Source organism: Lampetra fluviatilis, chromosome 20 (genome assembly GCF_964198595.1).
Source record: "Lampetra fluviatilis chromosome 20, kcLamFluv1.1, whole genome shotgun sequence".
In the NCBI taxonomy this organism is placed as follows: domain Eukaryota; kingdom Metazoa; phylum Chordata; class Hyperoartia; order Petromyzontiformes; family Petromyzontidae; genus Lampetra; species Lampetra fluviatilis.
Window position 1 is genome coordinate 10,938,384 of NC_136294.1, and position 24,057 is coordinate 10,962,440.

Below are 24,057 nucleotides of genomic sequence, written 5' to 3' on the forward strand. Positions count from 1 at the left end.
GGTGCAGGGGAAGGACAGCAAACTAAACACAAAAAGCAGTTCTAAAGATATTAGTTTTCAATCTAGATTGAAAAGTGCATAGCTCCAGTGGCTTTCTAATATCGGAAGGAAGAGCGTTCCAGACGTCCACAGAAGCTCATCTAAAAACACGCGATGCGGTGACCTTCTTTGTTCCACGGTTAACCAAAAGCCGCAGCTGTGAGGATATCCGGAGTTTGTATGATGGGGTTTACGCTCCTTTACTAGATCAGCAAGGTATTGTGGTTAATTTGTGGCAAGCACTTTGTGTGTAATGAGCGCGACCTCATAAGGGGCCGTCCATAAATGGCGTCACGCACCTAGGGGGGGGGAGAGGTCAGACATTTGTGACGATGTGTGACGAGGGGGGGGGGTGAGAAATGTGACGTCACATCAAAATGCGCAACTTTAAATAAATATAGACAACACGTTCTACTTAATTAAATATACTTTTTGATAAATGTTTTCTCCTACAACATCAGAGTGCAGCGCCACACTAAATACGCACTACAATGACAATAGTTTAAAGCGATTTGAAGCATATTTTATTTTGGCGGGGGGGGGGGCAGAGTTTTGTGACGTCATAGTTTAGGGGGGGTCTGACTTTTTGTGACGCCATGTGACTAATGGGGGGGGGGGGGGGTAAAAATCGTCCAAAATCGCGTGACGTCATTTATGGACGGCCCCTAATGTGTTCGTTTGGCAACCAGAAGCCAATGCAAATTGGTGAGCACCAGACGGACACGGTCATATTTTGCAATACCCATCACGACACGTGGTGACGATGATAATACGAACGAGAAATACGGTCTTCTTTACGTGGTTTAAATCGCTCGAAGTAAAATGTAAGCTTGTTAAAATAATCGTATGCAACTGTGCTTTGCTTTATATTCACAGGCGGACATGATGTGAGAGGCCGCAGAAGATCGAAAATTATAAAATAACAAATAACCGACATGGGTAGGGGAGGGGGTCTGGGGAAGAAGGCCGTGCTCGCTCCGTCATTTTAAAACTATTAAAACAAATATATTATTGGCGGTACATTATTTAAATAAACTAGAGTAAACTATAATATTAGATGTTTTAATTAAGCAAAAATGTATAGACCTCATTAGTGCAACACGATGGCATTACATGCTTTCTGTAGCAATAGGCAAATAGCACGGCGTGTAAATGTGGCACACGGGCAGCTAGGTGAGGTTTAGAATGCATCGCGCACAACGCAGACACGGCCACGCGTATATACCCACACATACACACACAATACCGTATGTAGGCTACACGCACATGCATGCAAATCCACACAAACTAGGCATGCAGTGTGTGTAAAAAAACAATCCTTTCCCAGTTGCTATTATTAGACTTTCATTCGCTTTGTTTGGGCATCTTAACGAAAGTGACACACCGATGAAACCCATCCATCTGGACTCATTCGGACATTCTCCCACGCGTGCCCGGAATTCTAATGCATGCAGGGACCAGGTTGCGTCGGTGACACCGCGTTTGTCGGAGAGCGAGAGACAGAACGTGTGTCCCGTGTTGCTGAGAGGTCTCTTCCAATCAGCAACTCCAAACATCTTGCCTAACGTTAATGCATGAGTAGTTATGAGACAATTGCGCGGAGCGAATTGCAGCCGTGATTTGTATTTGGCCCCTGTGTAATGGTACTGAATGCATACTTTGGTCATGCACTTGCATACACAGATGTATTTTTATTATTATTATTATTATTCTTTTAGAGTTTATATTTTTCAATGCGTAGATGTGTAGCCCAGATTACCAGGAATCAGATTTTACACTCCAGTGTTTATTTATGTACGTGTTTGAAACCAGGTGATAAATAGGTGATATGTGATAGCATGGATATTCCAGTCATTCGCGAACGATTCAAATGGCATGCATGAAACAGTGGATAATATGGAATGCATGACAGATTCCTCCAATCAAACTGGAGCAATGCAGACAACCGGATGAATGTCTCACTTCGGCAATGATGAGGAAACAAAACTTTCTGTGGATGTTAAAACAGGCCTGCATTGAGCAACCGACGCCACGTTGTGGTTTTGGCCAGTGGCTTTTAGGGTCATGTAGCCAGAGTGATTTTGTCAATTGTATGTTCAAAGCATGTTTATGGACCACATCGATCGCTATGGAAGAAAGGCTAACTTTAGTGTAATGAGATGGGTGTTTGAGGTAGTAGTATTAGTAATATGTGCGTACGTGACTGTGTTGATCAGGTGAGTTTTACTTCCAACGAAGCATCTTTATCAAACAAGCATCTGGTCTCAAAATGCATGCTTGCTGATAATTCTCGGGATTTTGCGGCAGGATATTGCGAGAAGCGTTCGAACGTTGACTCGAGCACGACTGCAGCGTGCTGTACGTATCATCAGGTGGTTGCAAAGAGCGGGGCACGTGTGCGGGATGGAGGAGGGCATGCAGTTTACCGATGCAGGTGACCGTGGTTGCAGACCTGAAGCCAGACGGTGCTGATGAGACCCGTGAGAGAAGCCACCGGACGATTGGTTTATTGGCTAAGCATTCAAAGATGGAATAAATACAGTGACTAATAGAGGCGATGATGAGGTGAGAGGGCATCAGCGGCATGTGTACAATTCGAGACGTGTATACGCATGTTACGTGAAGCAGGTGAGAGCATGGTTGAGGAATTGTGTGCCGTGTAGAAGTGCGGATGTGAAGGTGCGGGATATAAAATCTGTCCAAACAAATGTGCAACAACAAAAAACCCATCATAAAAAGTGCAGATTCCAGTAAAAGACGAATAATGGTTCACACGTTTGCCATCTGAGAAAATAACTCGACGTAGTGGGCCGCAGGGACAGTACAAAAAAAATCAATTGTTGTACCGTACTTATATGCTACCGCATCTGTGCCTCCCTTTCACCGACCTGCACTGAGCAGCGTGAAGTGTGGTCAGATGGAGCCCCGTGACATGTACAGTAGTACGTGTAGAGGCCGTCATCCAGCAGTGGATTGACACAGGTCTGTACTTGTGGTGGGACCAATCTTTCCACTGAAAGATGACTCTTGTTGTCCACCAAAGAGCTACTCATGTTATGCACCCTGGAGGGAGAATGAGCTGGATCCACCCCATAACGGGATTTGAACAGGTTCTAGAGAGGCATAAAATAAATGAGTTATTTCAAAATATAAAACAGAATGATAAAAATTAAGCCACGCAATTAGTTACATTAAAACCATGTCCAAACAATTGGATATTATCGTAAACTTATATTCGCTGAAAATCCAATCCATGATTTCAAGTCGTACGCAGAACTTGGTTTTATTAAACAAAAATAAATCTAGCAGACGCTAAGCTTACCTCATTATCGAGGAATCGTGCTGAAATTAATCTCAAACCAAATTTTGTATTTTGGCAAAGGAGTTTGGGTCACAACCGAAACTGCAGGAGGGCGGGTTACTGTTAACCAATAGGCGTCGTTGAGTGAAACAACAACATGGCCGAAACTCTTGACTTTGGTAACCCTTGCAAGTGAGACTCATCCTGGCCTCTTGTTGTATCTCACCTGGCTAAACAAAATGTGGCCTTGAGATTTCCCTTCATAGCTTTGCGTCGCCACTTACTCCCTGTACTGTGTTTTATTCACCGTTTAATGGCTTGTACAGCAGGTGGCTGGATACAGTATGTATCCCCAGTGGTCGAAATTCACATACTTTGAGCCAGAGTACAGTGAAGTCACAATTTCACTCACTCCTGCCTCTCCTTCATGATCATTTCTAGCAGAAAATTACCAAAGCGTCCAATGACATTTTAATGCAAACGTTAAAAAAAACCAGAGAAACCCGTAATTTTGCCAGAGCGCGCGTTCGTGAGCTGGTGCCTTTTCCAAATTCACAAACTTAAAACAAAACTCACGTCCAATTGTTAAACCATAATGACCACTCGTCCTGGTTACCCCTCCCACGTCTCAACCGTTTGCGAAAGAGAATGAATCTCGGTGGGCCTCCGCCTGGCTAAATATAGGACGCTGAATTCGAGTGTGAAAACACTAGCATGTCGTGTTGTGTGCAATTTAATTGACTAAAAGCTTTTGTTACAAAAAAACTATTTCGAAACGTTTTTTCATATAATATGAAAAAATACTTTTTGACTAAATAGTGGTGAATGGTTTTAAGGATTACAGTATTTGAACAATGCATTACATATTTGTGCATGGTAGTGTGTGTGTTCTTTGTTATCCCATACTGACGGGTACAATTTAGAGCTAATGCACTGCAGCAAATGCTCGTTTTTGCCAGCTCCGGAAATGAATGAAAGGACAAACTCTGCGGCTCATGATTGTGTTGCCAATGACCAGATGCATGCATTGCACGTGCACAGTTACCAAAATGAATGGGCGACTGAGCACAATCAAGGTAGCAAGCACATCGTGCCCCTGGTGTCATTCAGAATAGTGTATGGAGCGTGTTAGTGAATAAATAGGTGCATGGACATACCAAGGCAAGAATAGTTCCCCGTTTAGTTGTGTAGAGCGTTGGGGAAAATGTTTTTTTAGTGAGCATCTTCAGTGTTAAGGCATGCTAAGGACTGTGGTTTGGCAAGCACGACCAACACCCGTTCGTTTTTGTCCCCCCCCCCCACCCTTGCTGATGTTGACACATTGCACCAGGAAATAAATTGTCTTGTGAGTCCACCTGTGGGATTGTCAGGCCAGGACCCATTTGTGTGTCATGGCCAAGAGTCTAACCTCTGGGTCGCAGTGATCAAAGCATAGCCATTCTTAGCGTCTACGCCACGGTTCCGCACAGGTGTATGAACACATGGACCCGCACACCCCCACACACACGGGCACACTCTGCATTAAACAACAATTATAATTGTCCGTGGCACTGAGAGAACTCCGTAATTACATCTCTAAAGTATTAAAATGCGCAAATTATATTTACGAACACAAACTGACAGCAGGCCACTCTCATCAGGGCATAGTTTTTAGTTATTTCCGTAATAATATTCGAACATAAATTAAACCATTACCGTCGAACAGATGGGCCTGTAATCGACAGAGCAATGATGGCTTCAAGCTGATTACGACATTTGCATTTGGCACTTTCTCAAATATCCCATCACGTACCAACAAAATTGGCTTTGCCCTAGAACCTAATCTTAGCTGCCACCGTGACATCGTTTGAGCCTGTGCTTTGGACGCGGGTGTTACGTATTCAGTGTGCAACCAACGTGTTGAATTGTGAGATGCCAAGCAACTGAATAAGTTCACTCTCTCTTAAAACAAAACATTTGCCATTTAGTGGAATAAAGAAGGTCTCATGGAAGTTCCGGTGGCTTGTGTGATTCATTGTGCTCTGTTTCTCATCACGTGACGTGCGACGTGTATTTTTTTTAACGCTTCGCGTGATATAAAGTGGTGACCGCTCGCACGCGTCGGTTGCTCCGGTTACCTCCCACATGTAAACGCTAATTGATTCATAATAAAGGTTTTTGGGTTAAATTGCGTTATTTATAAATGTGCCGTAACCCTCCACCACCCGACACGGCCAAACAGTAAAAAATGTGTCACGTTGACAAAGGAAGAATAGTTCACTACTTTAGCCCACCGGTGTGTTGAAGAGTGAATCAACATCATTTAAAATTTTGAGTACGACGTTTCGCTGGTAATTACATCCAGCATCATCGGCCAATTTGCCAGAATGGCATCATCGGGAAATTTGCCAGAATGGCAGAATGGCAAATTGCTCGATAATGCTGGATGTAATTACCAGCGAAACGTCGCCCTCAAAATTTTAAATGTTGATTCACTCTTCAACACACCGGTGAGCTAAAGTAGTAAACTATTTGTCCTTTGTAAAAAAAATGTACTGTTTGGCCGTCTCGGGTGGTGGAGGGTTACGACACATTTATAAATAACGCGATCTATCCCAAAAAACATTATTATGAATAATATTGGTCGCGAAAGCCTACGTGTTAAGCTAATTGATTGGCCGGTAACACCTTCGTGGGTTCTATCCCGACCCTGACGCATATATATATTTGGAGTTTGCACGTTCTCCCCGTGGTAGCGTGGATTTTTCTCCGGGTCCTCTGGTTTTTCCCTCTCATACATTTAGAATCAACATCACGCGTTTCGAATATTTGGCTGCTGCTATAAATATCCACCTGATGAGCCACTTCTGAAAAAGAGCCACAGAGCTTAGTGGGTCTTACCTGACAAAATACAAGTTCTTTTCACATATATATAGAACTGCAGAGCTTGGGGGCGGGGGGAATGTCGGACCTGGCTTACCACCTGGCTGCCCTTCCCGCAAGTCTGTGGTTCCTCCTCGCACCTCTGAGCCGTTACAAATTGAAATTATTTTTACCACATTCACATCTGCAAAGGTCACCTCCAGAAAGAGCGCACCTCTTAATTGGTCTGCGCCTTACACTCAAGGTTGCACGGTACAGATGTGAAATCACAGTCGAAGGTCATCATGAAACGTTCCATGTTTTCCCCGGCAATTTCACGACATTTGGACAGAATTTGTGGCAGCGATGCAAAGAGGAGATCACTGTGGTGATGCGGATCTGTAGCAGAGTGAGTGATCCTTACAGCTTGGAAGTGGGGGACCAGTACCCTTAGACATCTGCCTCTCTGCCCTATCAAGCCATAAGTAATTTTTTTTATCACCTCGATCTGTACTTCATTTTAACATTGTGTCAGACTTCCATTAAACCCGAATATTCCTGGGCGTCCCTAAAGACGCTCACAGCTTCCCTCCTTGTTGAGTGACACCTGGCCACCCGTCATCCTTTAACCATTCCCTGAAGGGTTTGTTTTACCAATTGCCGGTGATTGGTGGTAGCTGCTGAGTAAATATATAGGTGGGTATGGATGCCAGCAGGCGTAGAAGAGTGAAAAGGGGGGCCACAGGAGAGGAGAGAAGTTGATAATTGCATCTTATTTAAGTGCTGAACAGTAACCCTCAAGTGCATGCTCAACATTGGGGCAGCAGGGACTTTAGGGGGCTAAAAAAAAAGCACAATAAAGTAGTGCGGTTTCGTTTTTGTATTATCTGTGTAAGGAGCTGGCCAATTGATGTGCAGCGTTGCGGCATGCAGTAGAATGAATGGCGCTATGTAAAATGAAAAAATGGAATTATTATCATAGTCTGATTTTATGAATATAATAGCACACGTGTGAAGGGGCGGGGACTACACACAAAGAAGGGCGTGGGTCCTATAAAGGGAAAGGCTACGGAGCCGAAAGAGAAAGAGGAAATTTGGAGGGGGGTGTGGCCTTATCAGGAAGGGATGGGGCCTAAGGAGTAAGAGGCTGGGACCTACAGAGGAAGGCCTACTTTCGAGGCTGAACTTCTCTGAGGATCCAAGAAAATTTAAGTAATCAAATAAATGAACAGCGTGGCGCCAATGCACATTCCCGACCCCCCCGCCACCCCCCCAAAAAAAAGTTAATAAAAAATGTCTGCAGGCTTGGATTGATTTAGGCTAAACTATATATAGTTATAATTAGCTGCAGTCTATTTTGATGACGAAAAATACAGCCTTAAAGTTGATGAAAATGATGGCACAGTGTTTGTATATTGATCCCTGTGGCATTATAACCGGTTCTGCTTGCAATTCCAGGTAGAGTGAGGTCACAAGCCACTCGCAATCGAGCCGGCTTGTTGCCGTATCGCTTCAGTCCACGCAGCCTCTACCGCCACCTTAGATTGGTTGAGGGACCTTAACATTCAACTATGACATCTATACAAACTGCTGCTTACATGGCATGTAAAAGATGATGGTGCTGGATCGGCGGCCTGGTAAGACTGCTGCCGTGAGAGCTCAGGCCGAGGCAGTGAGCCCACTTCACCAACCATGCCAGCACTTCACCAACCATGCCAGCACACACTTCCCACTGGTCGGAGAAACACGGCATCACATGCGGCTCAGAAATATCTTCGTGCTGGCTTTACGCGTCACCATCGAGACCTGGGCAACTCCCAATGTGGCTTTCACTCACCAACCTGTGATTGAACCCCGTTGGCCATTGGACTATGGGCATTGTGAGGTCACCAGCGGCCTCGCCGTGAATGGTGGCCGTTGTCATTGCCTGTGAAACGACACACGGCGTGTTCGAAGCCTCTTTGTTGTGTGACACAGCACCAACTCGAGGCCCAGCTTCTTCTCGAGGCTCGAAGCTCGTACACTGAACCGAGCGTCCACTACCCCTTGTGCTCTCTCCCCTTTTATCCCTCTCGAGCCATTTCCCTCGAACATTCCGTGCACTTTCTTTCCTCCAGCAAATCTCCGTCCTTTTTCCTTGACGGTTCTCAAGCGTCGCCTCTCGGTTCAACTTCTGCTTCCCACCTTTTTCCAATCCCCCTTCAAAACCCTGCCTCCCGACCAATCATCCTGGAGGCCTTTTGACGCCGATGGGAGGCCCTCAGCCTACTTCCTGGAAGTTTGTTTGGCTGCTCATTAGCTTCGGGTGAGTGCTTCCACAATTTCGGTCACTGCGTCTGTATTAGCGTGGATTTATGAGCTCTTAACCACTGTACCTACCCCCTTCAGATGCAACGTTGCATTGAAGGTACGGGTCTTGGGACTTCATTGGTGAAGCAGCACATAATGCGCACACACAAGGACTCAACACGCTCATAACACTTCATTATTGGTTACGAGGGGATTGATATTTTTAACTTGCAAATCGACCCATTTAAAATGAGTCTTGTGTAATGAGTACGGTGGTGCGTTTTTCCCTTTTCATATTTTAGTCGTGATTCTCACCTGTAGTATACCAGGTGGAGTCGGCGTCTCCCGGCTCACACAAGTGTTGACTGGTGCTTCCTCCCATCGGTATTCATTGGGCTTAGACAACCCCTTGACTGAGACTTTAAACTGCGATTCATTAACTCTAACCCAATGTGTTTTACATAGTAAATAGTTCACGGCATGTAACAATATATCGAAGCATCAATTCCAGTAGAATCCATTTGAACGTTCCTGATGTCAAATCGTGCAACGTATTATTTTTTTGTTATTTGTATATATTTGATGAGGACATCGACGAGATGAAGCGATGACATCGGCATGTGTAAGGTGGATTATTTCATCGCAAGGTCGTGAGATGACGATAGTGTAGGGAGGCCTTTATTCAGCAGTGCATTTAACATGTTTCAAAATAGCATTGAGAAAATAGATTTACTGACTGAAGTGAGGGGTATATTGAATCCATGCTTTTTATGCACGCATGACGCCATTAATGCTACGATAATTATGATTCACCACAAACTCATTATGATCGTGACTGGATGGAGCCGTGGTCCAATGTTTAGCACACTGTACTCTGAACACTAACATAACGAGTTCAATTCCAGTCCAATGGCCTGCAATTTCCCCAAGGCCAAAAAACGCCCATGAACATAATAGTGTTGGTGGCATTCATCCAGCAGTGGACTGACGAGATCTAAATTATAATTTTGTAATGGTTTATCTTTAAAAAGAAAAACTTCGCAATGACCTTCATATCAATAAGAAATACGAGTTTGGGATAATTTTGGCTCTAGAAAATTAGGTGAACATTTTAGCAAATAGTATTATTTGAACCGGATAGCTTTTAATCAATATTTGATATATGCAGATTTTGGTTTCACGAGAACTGGGACGATCAGTGGGTTATGTCAACTCAGCGACTAAACATTTTAATCAACCGCTGTTCTCATTTGTGGTTGACTACTGGAGCCCATTTTAAATGATAGCCACGCCACACCCTACAAGCCACGCAAATCATGACGCGGCTAATGATGCAAAAATACCAACCCACCACCTCCCCCATCAAGGGGAACTCACGTCACTTAAACATCCTGGCTGTTCCCAGGATTCCATCAAGAGATTCCACCATAATCCTGTGCAAGTGTCTGCGCTGACTCGCCATGCACAATGGGACACAGCCCGACTCTGCAAAACCCACACCTCACCGCGGCTGACGAGTAGCCGGGGGCGTTGCGACATGAAGAGGGCATGGATTGTGACGTCATCACGCTCGCACGCGACGGACGGAGGCAGCCAGCCAATCAGCCCTCGTCCGTCTGTCTCCAAGCAGCACGAAGCCCGAGCGGGTACCCCTCCCAAATTGCCACAATCTCTCGTCAGGACGAATGGGAAAGTGTGCCCCCCTAATGTAAAAGACGAAAAGACGAGTCACTTGTTCTCTGGCACACAGAGTGCACCTCTCGAAGCAGACTTCATCTCGTGACGTAACAATAACCCCACTGGAATGTGGGTGGGGGGTGGGAATGGCCAAAATGATTTCAAGTAAAGTTACAAAGATACGTGTGAAGCAGAGAGTAATGCATAGACTGGTGTTGTTTTCTGGAGGATTCAATCTGTCGCTGTGCATTCAGAGCAATGACCTTGGAAATTGGAGCAGCGCGTGGATTGTGACGAGGTGGTGTGTAAGTGGCGCAGGGACTGGCGGTGAGTGCAGTGTTACATCACCAATACGAATGCAGTATACACTACTATATTACATTAACGAGACTATGCTAATTGTTTGCATGTTATTTGTAAATCATGTGTTTGTGCCTTACTCTGACATATCCCAAAGCAATTAAAATAACGTTGAGAAAAGTAAACCCACAGGGCAATGGTCTCACATCCAGGTTTTATGCAAGCCTAAAATATTCAATACAACATCGCGTCAGATAATGTCTTTTTGACTCTCTCATTATTATTTTAATGCACTTTGCTTGTAAAGTTTTAACTACGTCATGGACCTCTGAAGCAGCAGCTAAGAATACAGTGCTTGTTTAATATAGATAGCAGCCCGTACTATGCCCCAACGTTCCAGCGCCCCACTCTCATGGGTAAGTAAATGGTTCATTCCTTAACAATAAAGATCACACATACAATGGCAGAGCCTGGTTAAAATATTCTGAAGATACTATTTTGATATGAAATGGTGGGGGGATTATATTGGCAAATCTGTTCCTTTGCATTTCATATTCAGTGTTCCACCGTAGAAACCATCAAGTCCACAAGGTGCGTGCCAACAGTCAGTTCCTCTTTTGATGTACGCCCCATAGTTTGCAGGGAGGACTGTTATATACAATGGCCAAAAGGTTAATTTGTGGTAATGGAGCAGAAAGGCTCCACTATATTGATCATCCCTGACAGGGGAAAACGAGTAACAGTCATCACATAGGGCAACAGGGCTCTATTGAACTGCTGACCCCTAATTAATCTGTCTAACAAATGTCAAATTATTTCATGGGCCATATCCCACCGATGAGACTTCTAAAAATCATGAAGCCCAAAATAAACTATGAATACACTTTTTTTTAAAGCTGGTCGTTAGATCTGGTGGGTGTGCACATCTACTATGCCGTATAAGCTAGTGGTGGTTTCCAGGCACTGTGGGGGGGGGGTGGGTCTCACGATCCAGTGGTGTCGACCTATCTTTCCCCGCAGCGCGCGTTAAACGACTCAGTGGTTTCCTCGCGGCCGAGACTTCCGATCGCAGGCGCGCATTATATCAATCGTCATCCGCACGCAAAGCAAAGACAAAGATCCCCCGTATAGCCTCAACAGACTGTCGGGGCAAGTGCCGTTAGCGAGCACCGATGAAGGCCGGCACGGCACACGAGGGGGGTGGGTGGCCAACACCACGCCCGGCCGCCTTTGTCTCCCCAGCGGTGATGTTTACACACCGCGCCAGGTACTCATTTGAGGCTGAGTCGTGCGCTCGACTTCATTAACAATGCAAAATGCAACAAAGGGGTCAGCGGCGAGGTGGAGATGCAGGCTGGAAACTGTTGAACGCAATCTTCCACGAGGGCGAACGGCGGGAGTGGTGGGGGCGGTGGCGGCGGTGGAGGTGGACGAAGCGGCGCTGAGTGGGGCTCCTCTTTTCGACGGAGTGGCTCACAGGCCGAAGCTCTTGCTGAAGCCCCCCATGGCAGCCTTCGCCTTCTCTGAGGCCGCGTCGGCTGCAAGCTGTGCCTGCTTCGATGCCTCCTTGGCAGCTGGGGACGACATTGCATTCGTACAATTACCGTGCGGACGTTTTACGACATTTGTTGTCGGGAAGCCAAGCGTCGGGCTAAGAGGTCAACGTTTGTCTCGATACGGAAACAAGTGTGGGGTTGGCACTCATCTCCACTGTTGACCCCCCCCCCCAAGGCAGCGTTGGAAATGCTACGTTCCTATGGCCAAGCCGAGTCTGCCCATGGCACAATCATTGCTGACTTCCCAAAAAGTTGGTCTATGTAGCGTCAACACATCACATATATATGGAGGTGGAAATCCAAGCACTTTTTTATGCAGCCAAAACGAATTTGGAATACGTATATTATAAACTGCATTGCAAAGCAATGGATCTTCTTTAATAACGGTGTGACATATTTTTTAAAAAAAGTCTTGTAAATCATATCAGCCGCATTAAAAAAAAAACATTAATTTGTACCAGTTGTAGCTGTTTGAGGAAATGAGCAGGTAGACGACATGAAAGAGCATTACAATTGCACAGTCTCGGACACGTGATTTTGCACACCAATGTGTCATGCTAAGCAACGAGACAGTTTAACTTTTACGCGATTGAAAAAAATACAACGCTCTTGTTATGGCCCTTATGAGGACACGGTAAGTCCACACAGACATACACAATAGGCAAGCAGGATCAGGGTAATGGTTTCATTACCAAAGGAAGATGAGCCTCCAGTCAGACTTTTGGTGTCCACACACGTTGGCATATGGATAAGCTGCTGCTCAATGTCTTACCAGCCACACAACCACCTTATCGTAACTACAATCCACACGTATGTAACTGAAACATAATCTAAGTTTCCACGATCGTTGGCACGTGGTCTCAATGGTCCTGGACTGGAATTCCAGGATCCATGTCCCTAAATCTGAGGGCTCCTCCCGTGGCTTGGCACGGCTCAGTTGTACAGTGGATAAAAGATAATGATGTCGGCTCAGCCTGGTTGGGCTGCCATGGGAACCATGGACGAGCTTGCTTTGTGTACCGAGACAGAATGCTTCCCCATGGCCATGGAAACCTGGCAAAGAGTTATTGAATCGTGTTTCTGGATGGCTGCAATGTGGTGCTAAATGTTCCCCGAGTGGGGCCGATAAAACACCTGGCCTCCTGGCAAGAGATTATTTCAATATTCAAGCGTGGCTCTGCTTTTATATAACACCATCGCCAGATATCCACCACAATCGGCAGTTTCGTGGGAGTAAAATTTCGCGCGTGCATTGGAAGTGATACTGGGCGGCCCAATTTGCGGGCAGTAATTCTAGCTATCAGGGTGTGGCTGTGGTTGTTTGCCAATCCTGGTGGCTGCATCGGGGAAAAACAACAGAACGAGGTTAGTGGAGACAGGGGGAGATGAAAACCTTTTATGTATCGTATAACAAAGTCTTTCCCTGCTCAGATGACCACTGAGTACTGCTCATCTCCATGTACGGTCTTGAGCCAATGGGTGGAAATTCCACATTTCCATGGAATAATCCCAATTGTTCTTAAGTGCCGTGAGCTAAAATACTCGACCCAGTCACCAGAGGCAGCACGAGAAAAAATCCCTCATGATAGCATGTAAATGTGTTCACTCAATTTGGCAAAGCCGAGCTGTGACTGCCATGTACAGATACAATAATACACTGGGTTGTATTTTTAGTCTGCTGTGTAACGTGGGAAATTGATTAGCACCTTGCTCTGTTGGGTTTCAGAGACTTATTGAAGCGACTCCAGAGCTAGTCACGTGGTTTCATCACCCGGGACCATCGCATCAAGCCTCACAATTCTCCGCTTAACTAAAAGAGTTCCAGAAGAACATTTATACATCCCATGACTTGACCAACTGCGCATTATAAAATACACACAACGCGTCAACGTTACTGTGATGGATATGGAGGGGGGGGGAGGGCAAGAAATGTGTGGCTCGTGCTTGATAAATGGTGAAAGAGCAGGCGTTCCCGATGTTATCACACAGTGTGTTAAATATTTTACTGATGAATAATGAAACCGAGATGTCGGATGATGTATTTTTTTCACCAGATATAATTTCTGTGCGTGTGTTACGTTACATGACTGCTAACTCGGCACCGAGATTGTGTTACGCCCAGTTTCCGATGGTCAAGTCGATCTCGATGGGATCTTTTTTTGCCAGCATCCAGACTGATGAAAAATAAGAATAGGGTTTTCCCTTTATAGCAACTATAAACAGGTGCGAGATGTTCAAATACCAAATAGAAACCTTTTGTAAGGCATCAAGTCGTATACTGGTAAGACAACGCCAGAAATAAGTCTCTGGTGTAGGCCAATCAGTTTTAAAGACAATGCACGTAGCCTCAGAGCACGTTTGGCTAATGCAGACTTGATGCCCTGCAAAAGGTATTTGAACATCCTTGGTGTTTGAACATCTTAACACCTATCTTATTACTCTTTGGTTCTTTCGGTAAAGTCACGTAGGTAGAAAAATAATAGATCACGACGTTTCGATCGAAACACAAGCCACCGTCATCAGATGGAACAGATACGGCAGGAGAGCTGCTGTATCCATCAGTCTCACGATCGCCCGCACAATGTGTGGCAGTCGTCTCTATAAGTTTACGCGGCACAATTCGTCCGAGACGTATCCCCCCACTCTCCACAGCGTAGTAAGCCCCGTCTGATTTGGTGCTAGGATTTGAATGTCACGGGAGGCGCAGCTGTGTACGGCGGTGCATCTGGATTCTTTCCACGCTGTGGATCCACCGTTGACGGATGCGCGTGTTGTACCCGCGTGTTGGGACATGCTGCCGGCTGGTAACCAGCGGCGTTGGGATAAGACCAGGACCCTACTTGTGTGGCTGTGGCCCCTGATTGGTCGGTGCTGGGTTCGATGGCAACAGCCGCTCTGCGGCTACGGCAGGAGACTTTAACAGCGACGCTAAACAATGAACGGGAGCATCTGGCAGCTTAACAACAATAAACAGGGAGCACGTCTGCTTTGCTGGAGCAACAAACAATCGCCACTCATTAGCACGGTAAACCACAACGCCTGGGTGTGTCCCGTGGCAATGGGTCTGCCTTCTTCACTAGTCCCCATGGCTCGAAAGTGCACCTATCCTGGCACTGACGCTGGTGACGTGATCGTCACTTTATGGTGATTGGCAACTGATGTTGATGTCGCTGTGTGTGTTTGCATGGATGTGTGTGTGCGTGTGCTGGGCAGCGGTAGTGTAGCGGTTAGCGCTCATGGCCAACACCAATGACGATTATCTGAACCGGTCCCGGGCCTCCCCTAGGTCGACTCAGCCTCAAATGAGTACCTGGTGCGGTGTGTAAACATTGCCACTGGGGAGACAAAGGCGGTCGGGCGTAGGTGCTACTCGCACTTGCTACTCGCACTTGCCCCAACAGTCTGTTAAAGGCTACGTGGGGGTTCTTTGTCTTTGTGCTATCATGTATTGCCAAACCTGTATCAGCAGTCTTGTTTGCAGCATCCACCACTTGATCCACTGCTTGCTGAGCACCTTCCTGCACACTTTGTACTGAGACGCGCACACACACAAAGACAAAGATCCCCCGTCGAGCCTTAACAGACTGTTGGGGCAAGTGCTGTTAGCGAGCACCTATAAAGGCCGGCACGGCACGCGAGAGGGTGGGTGGCCAGCACCACGCCCGGCCACCTTTGTCTCCCCAGGGGTGATGTTTACACACCGCACCAGGTACTCATTTGAGGCTGAGTCGGCCCATGACCGGTTCAGATAATCGTCACCGGTGTTGGCCGTGAGCGAGAATCGAACTCGGGTCGCCGGGTTCGGAGCGCTAACCGCTACACGACCGCTCCCCACGGACACACAGACAGAGACGTATACACGCATTGCACAGCAACGATCGCCCACATGCCCACACAGAAATGTGGGGCTTAAACGCCGTTCGTGAACAGCACGCACGAGTCGGGCGATGTGAGTGTCCATTGTCTTTCTCAGCAACCTTCATTGCCCCACTGGCGATGATGAGCACACGATGGTGCCAAACACTTTTTTTGGTTGAGTCAACTTAAGAGCAATCTAAGCCATGCAGGGTTCATATACACATCGCCACGGATGTGTTATTCGTGACCAGGTGTCCAGTACTGTTGTGTGAATAACTACAGCACTGATTACTCCCAAGGTCATCAACCATCAACACTCATATCTTAGTTTAAGAATGTCAAGCGTCTGAATGGACCATACAATCCGATATCTTAGTCGTATGCCCGAACCTGCCCGTGCCGCGTGCGTGGTGTGCTGGTGTGAAAGGGCACCTGTGTGATCCCATCGTACAGCAATCCATAAACTGAAAGTGTACACAGCACAATTATTTACTCGAGTGAGTCATAGTGGTGGGCAAAATCTCGTCATTTCATTCCGCCTCATAACCTATTTATGGTTTGCATTAATGCTGAGAAGAGTTTTATATTCTGAGTCCAAAAAGTTTAAATTAGTTACCGAAATCGTAAAGAAAATCCAAGGTTATTCCTTTTATAATAAGTCGTTCAGTAATTTCCTTTAGTCAATTTCTATTGGTTCTCATAAATACTATGTCTTCAGGAAAATTGTTCACAATTTCTATATTTATGTCTACACATTTTTGTTCCAATCCAATTTTCTGAAAATATCTTCTCACATCGCTGCGAAAAACTTTGGTAAAATTGAATCTCCTTTCCTTACTCAAATTCTGATACCAGATGCTGTTACTGCCTTCATTAAATTTCAGTAAAGTTATTCCATACTCGTAAATGTTATTTTTAATCATTTATAAACCGTTTATATTTAGTCTCTTGGTGTGTGAGAGATTTAATAGCTTAATACATTTTCATTGAGGCAAATGCGTTACCAGTCTATACAGACTAGGCCTAATGGTGCTGAAACATAAGTTTGGATTGTTTAGATTATGTAACTGCTATACATTTCCAAATGATGAGCCACTTCGTGGAGCTATCATTTGTGGCCAGGTCACTTCTGAAAAATAAGCTAATAGCTCAATGGGCTTTAACTGGTAAAATAAAACGTAGTTGAGTTTTATTTGTATTGTTTTGTGATTTGATTACCTTGCCTATACTTTGCACTGCTCTCGTGTTTTGTGCTGTTTGTTGTTGTGACCTTTTGACCTGCTCCTACTGGACATCCGTCAAAAAGAGCTTTTCAGCTCATCAGATTCCTCCAGGATAAATAAATATCCTGATTATGATCATTTGTACGGATATTCATTCAAATAAAGGATGCAAAGTTGTGCTCAAGATAATCGAGTAAAACAAAAGACATGTACTACAACAGGTGCACTAAGCAAAATAATAGATGTTGACACAACCGTTGAAGATGGTGATGGCAAAGGCACAGCCCTTGTCTTGGATGACAACGATGATGAAGATGATGACAACAATATTATTTCCACTCTTGTAGTTGATGATGGCCGTGCAACCATCAGCACCACCATCACTGACCCCCGACTCTGGGCGATCCATCAATGCCCACCGCACCAGGCACCCATTTAAGGCTGAGTTGACTGAGGCCCGGCTCAGAACAAACGTTGTTGTTGCTTGCCATGAATCGAACTCAGGTTTCCAGGTTCATAGCTGAATGCTAAATCTAGGCCTTTGCGTATGTGTGTGTGTGCATATGCGTGTCAATTAATGTGTGTGCCGCGGGGAGCGGTAGTGCAGCGGTTAGCGCGCTGCGCTACGAACCTGGTGACCGAGGTTCGATCTCCGCTCACGGCCAACACCAGTGACGATGATGTTAACCAGTCCTGGGCCTCCGCTAAGTGTACTCAGCCTCAAATTAATCATTGGTGCGGTGTGCAAACATCGCCACTAAGGAGACAAAGTCGGTCGGGCGTGGTGTTGGCCACCCACCCCCTCGTGTACCATTCCGGTCTTAATAGGTGCTCGCTAACAGCACTTTCCCCAACAGTCTGCTAAGGCTATAAGGGGGATCTTTGTCTTTTATGCCATGCACCTAGCCTGGCACAAGCGCGTTGGTGACGTCACCGCCACTTAGTGGTCGATTGACAGCTGTTGTTGTGCCATGCCAGCCTTAATAGGTTCTCGCTAACAAGATTTGGCCCAACAGCCTGTGCTGGGCTACACGGGGGATCTTCGTGCGTGTCTATCCAGTATATATGTGCGGGTGTGTGTGCAGGGGGCTTTTGCTAAATTTGCTTTTGATTGCCACTGAAATGTACGCACATGGTATTAGGTGAACTCCAAAAAGCCATCGAGGGTTATTGGTTTTTTTATCGGTGGATAACAACACCTGGAGGAGGTGTAACTTCACCGGTAACATCTGTCGATCGGGCGCGCACAGAGAAGCCGGGAATACCTGGCGCGGTTGTTGGCAGCGCTGTTGGCGTGCCGCATGACATTAGAGCCTGCCATGTGCACGCCCTGCGGGACTTTTCATCATCAGCATCATCGTTTAAAAAGAAAACAGAAGGCAATACTGCGCTCTATTGTACACACACAAGCAAACGCAAAGACAAAGGTCCCCCATATAGCCTTAACATACTGTTGGGGCAAGTGCTGTTCGCGAGCACCTATGAAGGCCGGCAGGGCACACGCGGGTGTAGGTGGTCAACACCACGCCCAGCCGCCTTTGTTTCCCTCGTGGCGATGTTTACACACCGCACCAGGTACTCATTTGAGGCTGAGTCGACCTAGGGGAGGCTCAGGACCGGTTCAGATAATCGTCACTGGTGGGGAATCGAACTCGGGTCGCCGGGTTCTCAGCGCAGCGCGCTAACCGCTACACCGCCGCTCCCCTACAAACAAACACGAACGCACACAGGGACACTCATTTTGATTAAAAGGCCCGACACTCACAAATATACCGTGTAACTAAGACAACTGTAACCCAATAAACATTGAACTTTGGGCCAAAATTGAGTCAACGTTAGTCCAATGCTTCCAAGCGCATGCCCACGTTGGCCCGATGCTGGCATGTTTACTGGGCATTGGTGCTCTTGACTCTCTAGCAATAGTGCATGACAGCAGTAAGCACGCCGAGTGAAAACTAAACCCGGACAAATGCTCCTAATAATTCGTAGGCATTGTAGTGCACAATGGTTCGCATGCTGCGAAGTATATCATGTTGGCATTGGAATTAGTAGGCAATATTAAGCAAATATTATTTGTGAGGGTGGTCAAACAAGAAAATATAGCTTTTAATTCACTCAGAGGCAGCTGCTGCTGCTGTCTGTCTGCTGTCTGCTGCAATTAATCAGGAGCAGAGTTTGATGCTGTAGCTGGACATCAAACACTCTTTGACAATCACCTTTCTCCATAACGGTTAAAGCACCGTGCGACAAAGTCATCTCATTAATCTCAAACACACAAAAACATAACAAGGGACTATCTTTTTTTATCTATATACAAAAATATACATATCTATCTGTGGGATATTTTTGCCAGTATCAAAATTTATGAAAATAAGAATAGGTTTTCCCCTTTATGGAAATAAAACAGGTTTTAAGATGTTCAAACACCAAACAGATACCTTTTGCAGAGCAGTAATTCTGCATTAACCACACGTACTTGTGTCAAAACATGCAAACTTGCTCTGGTAATATTTGCATTGTCTTTAAAAACGATTGGCCTCCACCAGATACAGCCTTCTTTATGGCCTTGTCTCATCAGCGTTAGAACAGAGAACGCCTTTTAGCGAACAGTACAAAGACATTGCAAGTATCAGAGCATTTACAGCTTGGGTCGAGCAGTTATACTGTATCTACGTCACATTTTTGCCAGTATCAACAATTACATACAGTGAGTACAGTAAACCCCCAGGTCTCTATTTATAGCACACGCAGCCAATCCAAAACAAGCGTTCATCCAGCTACGTGTAAGACATTAATAACATAATAGTGCAAACGAAAACTGCAGTTTGACATTTAGAGGGCATTTATGTTGGCTAAGAGGCTGTCATTTACCAAGTCAGTCATATAGGCTGGCTTCCGGTGCAGCCCGCATAATAGTTGCCTTGCTTCTTTGCAAAACACTGCTGATTGTCAGCCACATTTATGAACAACAACAAGAAAAAAAAACTGCCCATGAATTTTCCACAAAGATTCCCATTGCAAATGAACTGATTGTTTTCTACGGGAGGAAAGGCCGCTTCAAAACAAACAGCGCCATACTAACAAAAACAATTATGTAATTCTCTACTGTTCTCTGCGTGTAAAAAAAAACACTACAACTATTGTACGAGCTCCTTCCCAGCAAACATGCCAACGTTGGGTCAACGTTGGCATGCGTTTAGAATCAAAGGACCAACGATGGCCCAACGTTGGGCACAACGTTCCATGTTCGCTGGGCACGTATTGTCCGGCCGTATAATGATGCAAAGCTACGATGTACATTTGATTATACAGCCGTGTACTGGTTTTCCTATGCCAGTTGAGTAAACTTGCAGCTGTGGACACAGAGAGAAAACAGCGCTTCACACAAAACTAGTGGTGAGATACTGCAGGAACCAAAACGGTTGATACACGTGGTAGTAATAAAGTGTCATTGGAGGCAGGTTTGGTGGATGACGGTAGAACATCATCATGTTAGTCACCCAACGGTGAATGGTAGATGGCAGCTAAGCAAATGGATGGTTGAGTTGCAGAATCTGTGTTTTGGCGTTAAATAGCTTCACATTCGTGGCTTATCTCCAGAATGTTTCGGATTCCTCCAATGCAGGACACCAAGAATACTCACGACGAAATTGAGCTGCACCCACGTAGAATAGGTCTGAGGCTCAGCGAACCTCTCCTTGTTTAAACAGTTTCTACCGTGCGACAGGATAAACCCTCATCCAATTTAAATACGGGCACCGCGGTGGCAAGATGTTTGCTACCTCGCTTTGTATGCAAGAGGTCGTGGGTTCCATCCCGACCCTGACGGCTATATATTTGGAGTCGCCATGTTCTCTCTCCCCGTGGTGGCGTGGACTATTCTCCGTGCCCTCCAGTTTCCCCCTCCACATTCAGAATGAACGTGCGTTTAAGAGTATGTGGCTGCGAAACATTTCCACGTGATAAACCACTTCGTTGGGCTATCATTTGTGATAACCAGGTCGCTTCTGAAATTGAGCTATACCCTCAGCGGACCTTACCTGGTAAAATAAAAATAAATTATAGTTAAGTTAGTTATAGTTAAATATGGGGTAAAATGTGCGGATTCCATTATCCATGTTGATCCACGCCATTTACTCTTATTTCAATAAAAGTGAATACAGAAATGTCCCTTTGTCCGCTGGTATATTCGACCCAACCCATGACATAAACCTATTTTTTATTTGACCAGGTCAGGCCCACTGAGTTATATAGCTTTTTTTTCAGAAGCAACCTGGCCACAAACGATAGCTCAACAAAATTCCTTATCATGTGGACATTTATAACAGCCAAACACGCTTAACGCATATTTCTAGATGTGGAGGGAAAAACTGGAGGACCCGGGAGAAAAATACATGCGACCATGGGGAGAGAGACATGCAAACTCCAAATACACAGGCATCAGGGTCGAGATCAAACCCACGACCTCCTGCATACCAGATGAGGGAGATAACATCTCGCCTTACAAGAAGACATCTGAATCCGGCGCTGGCCTGAGAAGGGCCTGGGCCTACAATCCAGAGAGACCCAGGCATCGAGCTACAAAGAGGTTGGAAATTGGGCAGGGTTCCACAATTCTTACACCAGGGCCCTTGCCAACCATGATATGCTGTTACTCCTACTACCTCCTCGGATTTAAGATCTCGTTTTAGAACGATTCTAAATGTGTATCCTGAACCTCATGCTATTTTCATTGCACGTCAGCATCTGTTAAATTCACCTTATACTCTATGTAGGCTCTGTAGAAATAAATTCGTGTTAACATATGAACCGAATCTACTGACGTTTTCCTTTTGTTTATGGAATAATTAGCATGTTTTGTTTGATTGCAGTAATCAAAACATAACTGTAATTTAATTACAGTACAGTGTAGTGTATCTTATCCGTGGTGATCTGCAGTCCTGTTAGCAGACTATTTTCCACGACGATGACTCTTGTCAGCACATACACCTGCGGATAATAGGATTCGAATTTGGTGCCACTTTCAGATCACTTTTGTTATCCGTGACATTTCCACAAGGTAACAGAAGGCGCCAGCGGCGGCAACTTACACAGCCACGGATAAAAGGAGAAATGTCACTCGACTCCTCTTATCCGTCATTATCCAATAATAACTGGAGGCAATGGGATTCCTATTATCTGTAAAATGACCAAGGATATCAGGAGGAATATCACCGCGGATAACGGCAGTTTTCACGGTAATGTTCTGCCCGCAAATAACAGGAGTCACGAATAACAAGAGCACAGACAAACGTAGTCTCACCACGCACATTGAATTCATAGCAACAATGATTTATGCGTTTCTGTCTTTAGTAATATGATTACAACAACGCATTTATGCCCAACACTGCCTCCGTGATCCTCCCTACACTGATACCCCCGCGCTCCTCACCTGCATAATCATTTTGACACGCCAGTGTATATTGAGTCAAGACATTTCATAAGCCCAGACTGTAATCACATTCTACATTTTGGTGTGATTTTTCTTTTTTAAAAACCGTGTCGCCATGTGTTACCGATGCCTTCTCCCGTGGTCTTGGCTTGGCCTGCCAGCCCGCCCAGAGACTTGTTGATGGAGTCCATGGTGGTGGTGGTAGAAGGAGAAGACGACGTTCGTGGCGGTGACGGTAAGTGCGTGCGTGTGTCCTGCCTTTGACGGTGGAGTGCTGGTGTGCGTTGGGTTCCTGGGGGTGGCCGTAGCGGTGCAAAATGTATTTGTAGTCGAGCGACCACGCCCTAAAACAACGGGCACCGCATTGCAGCCAAGCCCCACGCTCTGGATTTTATTAAACCCGGCACTGGCATTTAAAAAAAGAGAGAGAGAGAAACACAGAGAGAGGAACGTAGCAAGAATTTGGGTGGGTTCGCTCCCAAGTGAGCTGTGGTAACAGTGACTCTTACGGAAAGTGGTTAAATTGGCGAGGAATGCAATAATTGTGCTTTGGAAAGTTTGTGCGATGTTGTTACATAAGTGGGGGGGGGGGTTGTTGCCGTTTCACGGTGACTCATCGTGAGTTCGCCGTGTTCTATGAAAGTTTGTGAAATGGGAACCACATTGTTAGGCTGTAACCACTCGGCGCAGGAAAGTTGAACAGCGGTTGTACATCTGGAGCGACTAGCCCTGTCATATGAATGTGGCATTTACACCGCTGACTAGGGGCAGACGACACATATGAGTAATGCCCAATGCTTGACAACGTATTTAGGTCACCGTGAAATGCTTTTTTTTTCAGGAGAGAAGTTATTTTTAACCCGACACACAACTGTATTTTCACTTCAAGAGTACAGTACACGGTGATTTCACGAAATATATTCTGCAGCAATGAAACATCATTAATAATAAGTATTATGATTTTCAAACAAGTATGGTTAGTCTCTCTCTCTATTTCTCTGTCCTCTTTCGTATGATGCTTGCAAAATAACTGGCAAAACACAATAGCCGTCTGTTGAGTCGAGTGCTGTAATCCATTCGATGGCATCAGGGGGTACTTTGAAATTGTGGCGTACAATGAGGCGAGTGGTCTGTCATGTGGATAAACAGATTCCACTTCACCGCATTTCCAATAGGGTGCAACTTTAATTTTCCATTTGTGAAGGAAATGGCCGCGCCTGCACTGTGAGCAGTCGGCAAGCACAGTCCAACAAGGGGGGGGGCTATGGGGCTATGTTTCATCACCCCCCCCCTCTCAATGATCTTGACACCACTGCCATATCAATGACAGTCCGGCAATACATTTATTTGGGTTGACTCGGAATAGGTGAGGCTCATGTCATATTTACGTTAGCGCTTTCTCGGGGCGTTTCTCACATGCAAGGATTGTAACCTGGGTTACTGGGATTGTAACACAGTGAGACAGCAACCATCGCACAAAGGCCTGCCATGTGGTCTTCTGTCGTATGTATAGGACTGTCAGAACCAGTGCTGTGAGAGACC

At 45.6% G+C, this 24,057-nt stretch overlaps 1 protein-coding gene and 1 long non-coding RNA gene across 2 annotated transcripts in view; one reads left to right on the top strand and one right to left on the bottom strand.

Annotated features, from left to right (window-relative positions):
- Positions 1-2,543, top strand: part of LOC144937957 (gamma-synuclein-like) — a 34,261-nt gene extending 31,718 nt beyond the window's left edge. The window contains exon 6 of the mRNA XM_078865607.1: positions 916-2,543. Within this exon, the coding sequence (XP_078721733.1) occupies positions 916-930 (15 nt within the window). The 3' untranslated portion in view covers positions 931-2,543. The remainder of the gene's footprint in view (positions 1-915) is intronic.
- Positions 2,544-10,644: 8,101 nt separating this feature from the next.
- LOC144937958 (uncharacterized) lies at positions 10,645-22,894 on the bottom strand. The gene is made up of 3 exons (XR_013637802.1): positions 22,640-22,894; positions 15,461-15,535; positions 10,645-12,021 (listed from the first exon to the last, which is right to left on the bottom strand). It is a non-coding gene; the product is annotated as an uncharacterized LOC144937958 (long non-coding RNA).
- Between the last annotated feature and the right edge of the window lie 1,163 nt (positions 22,895-24,057).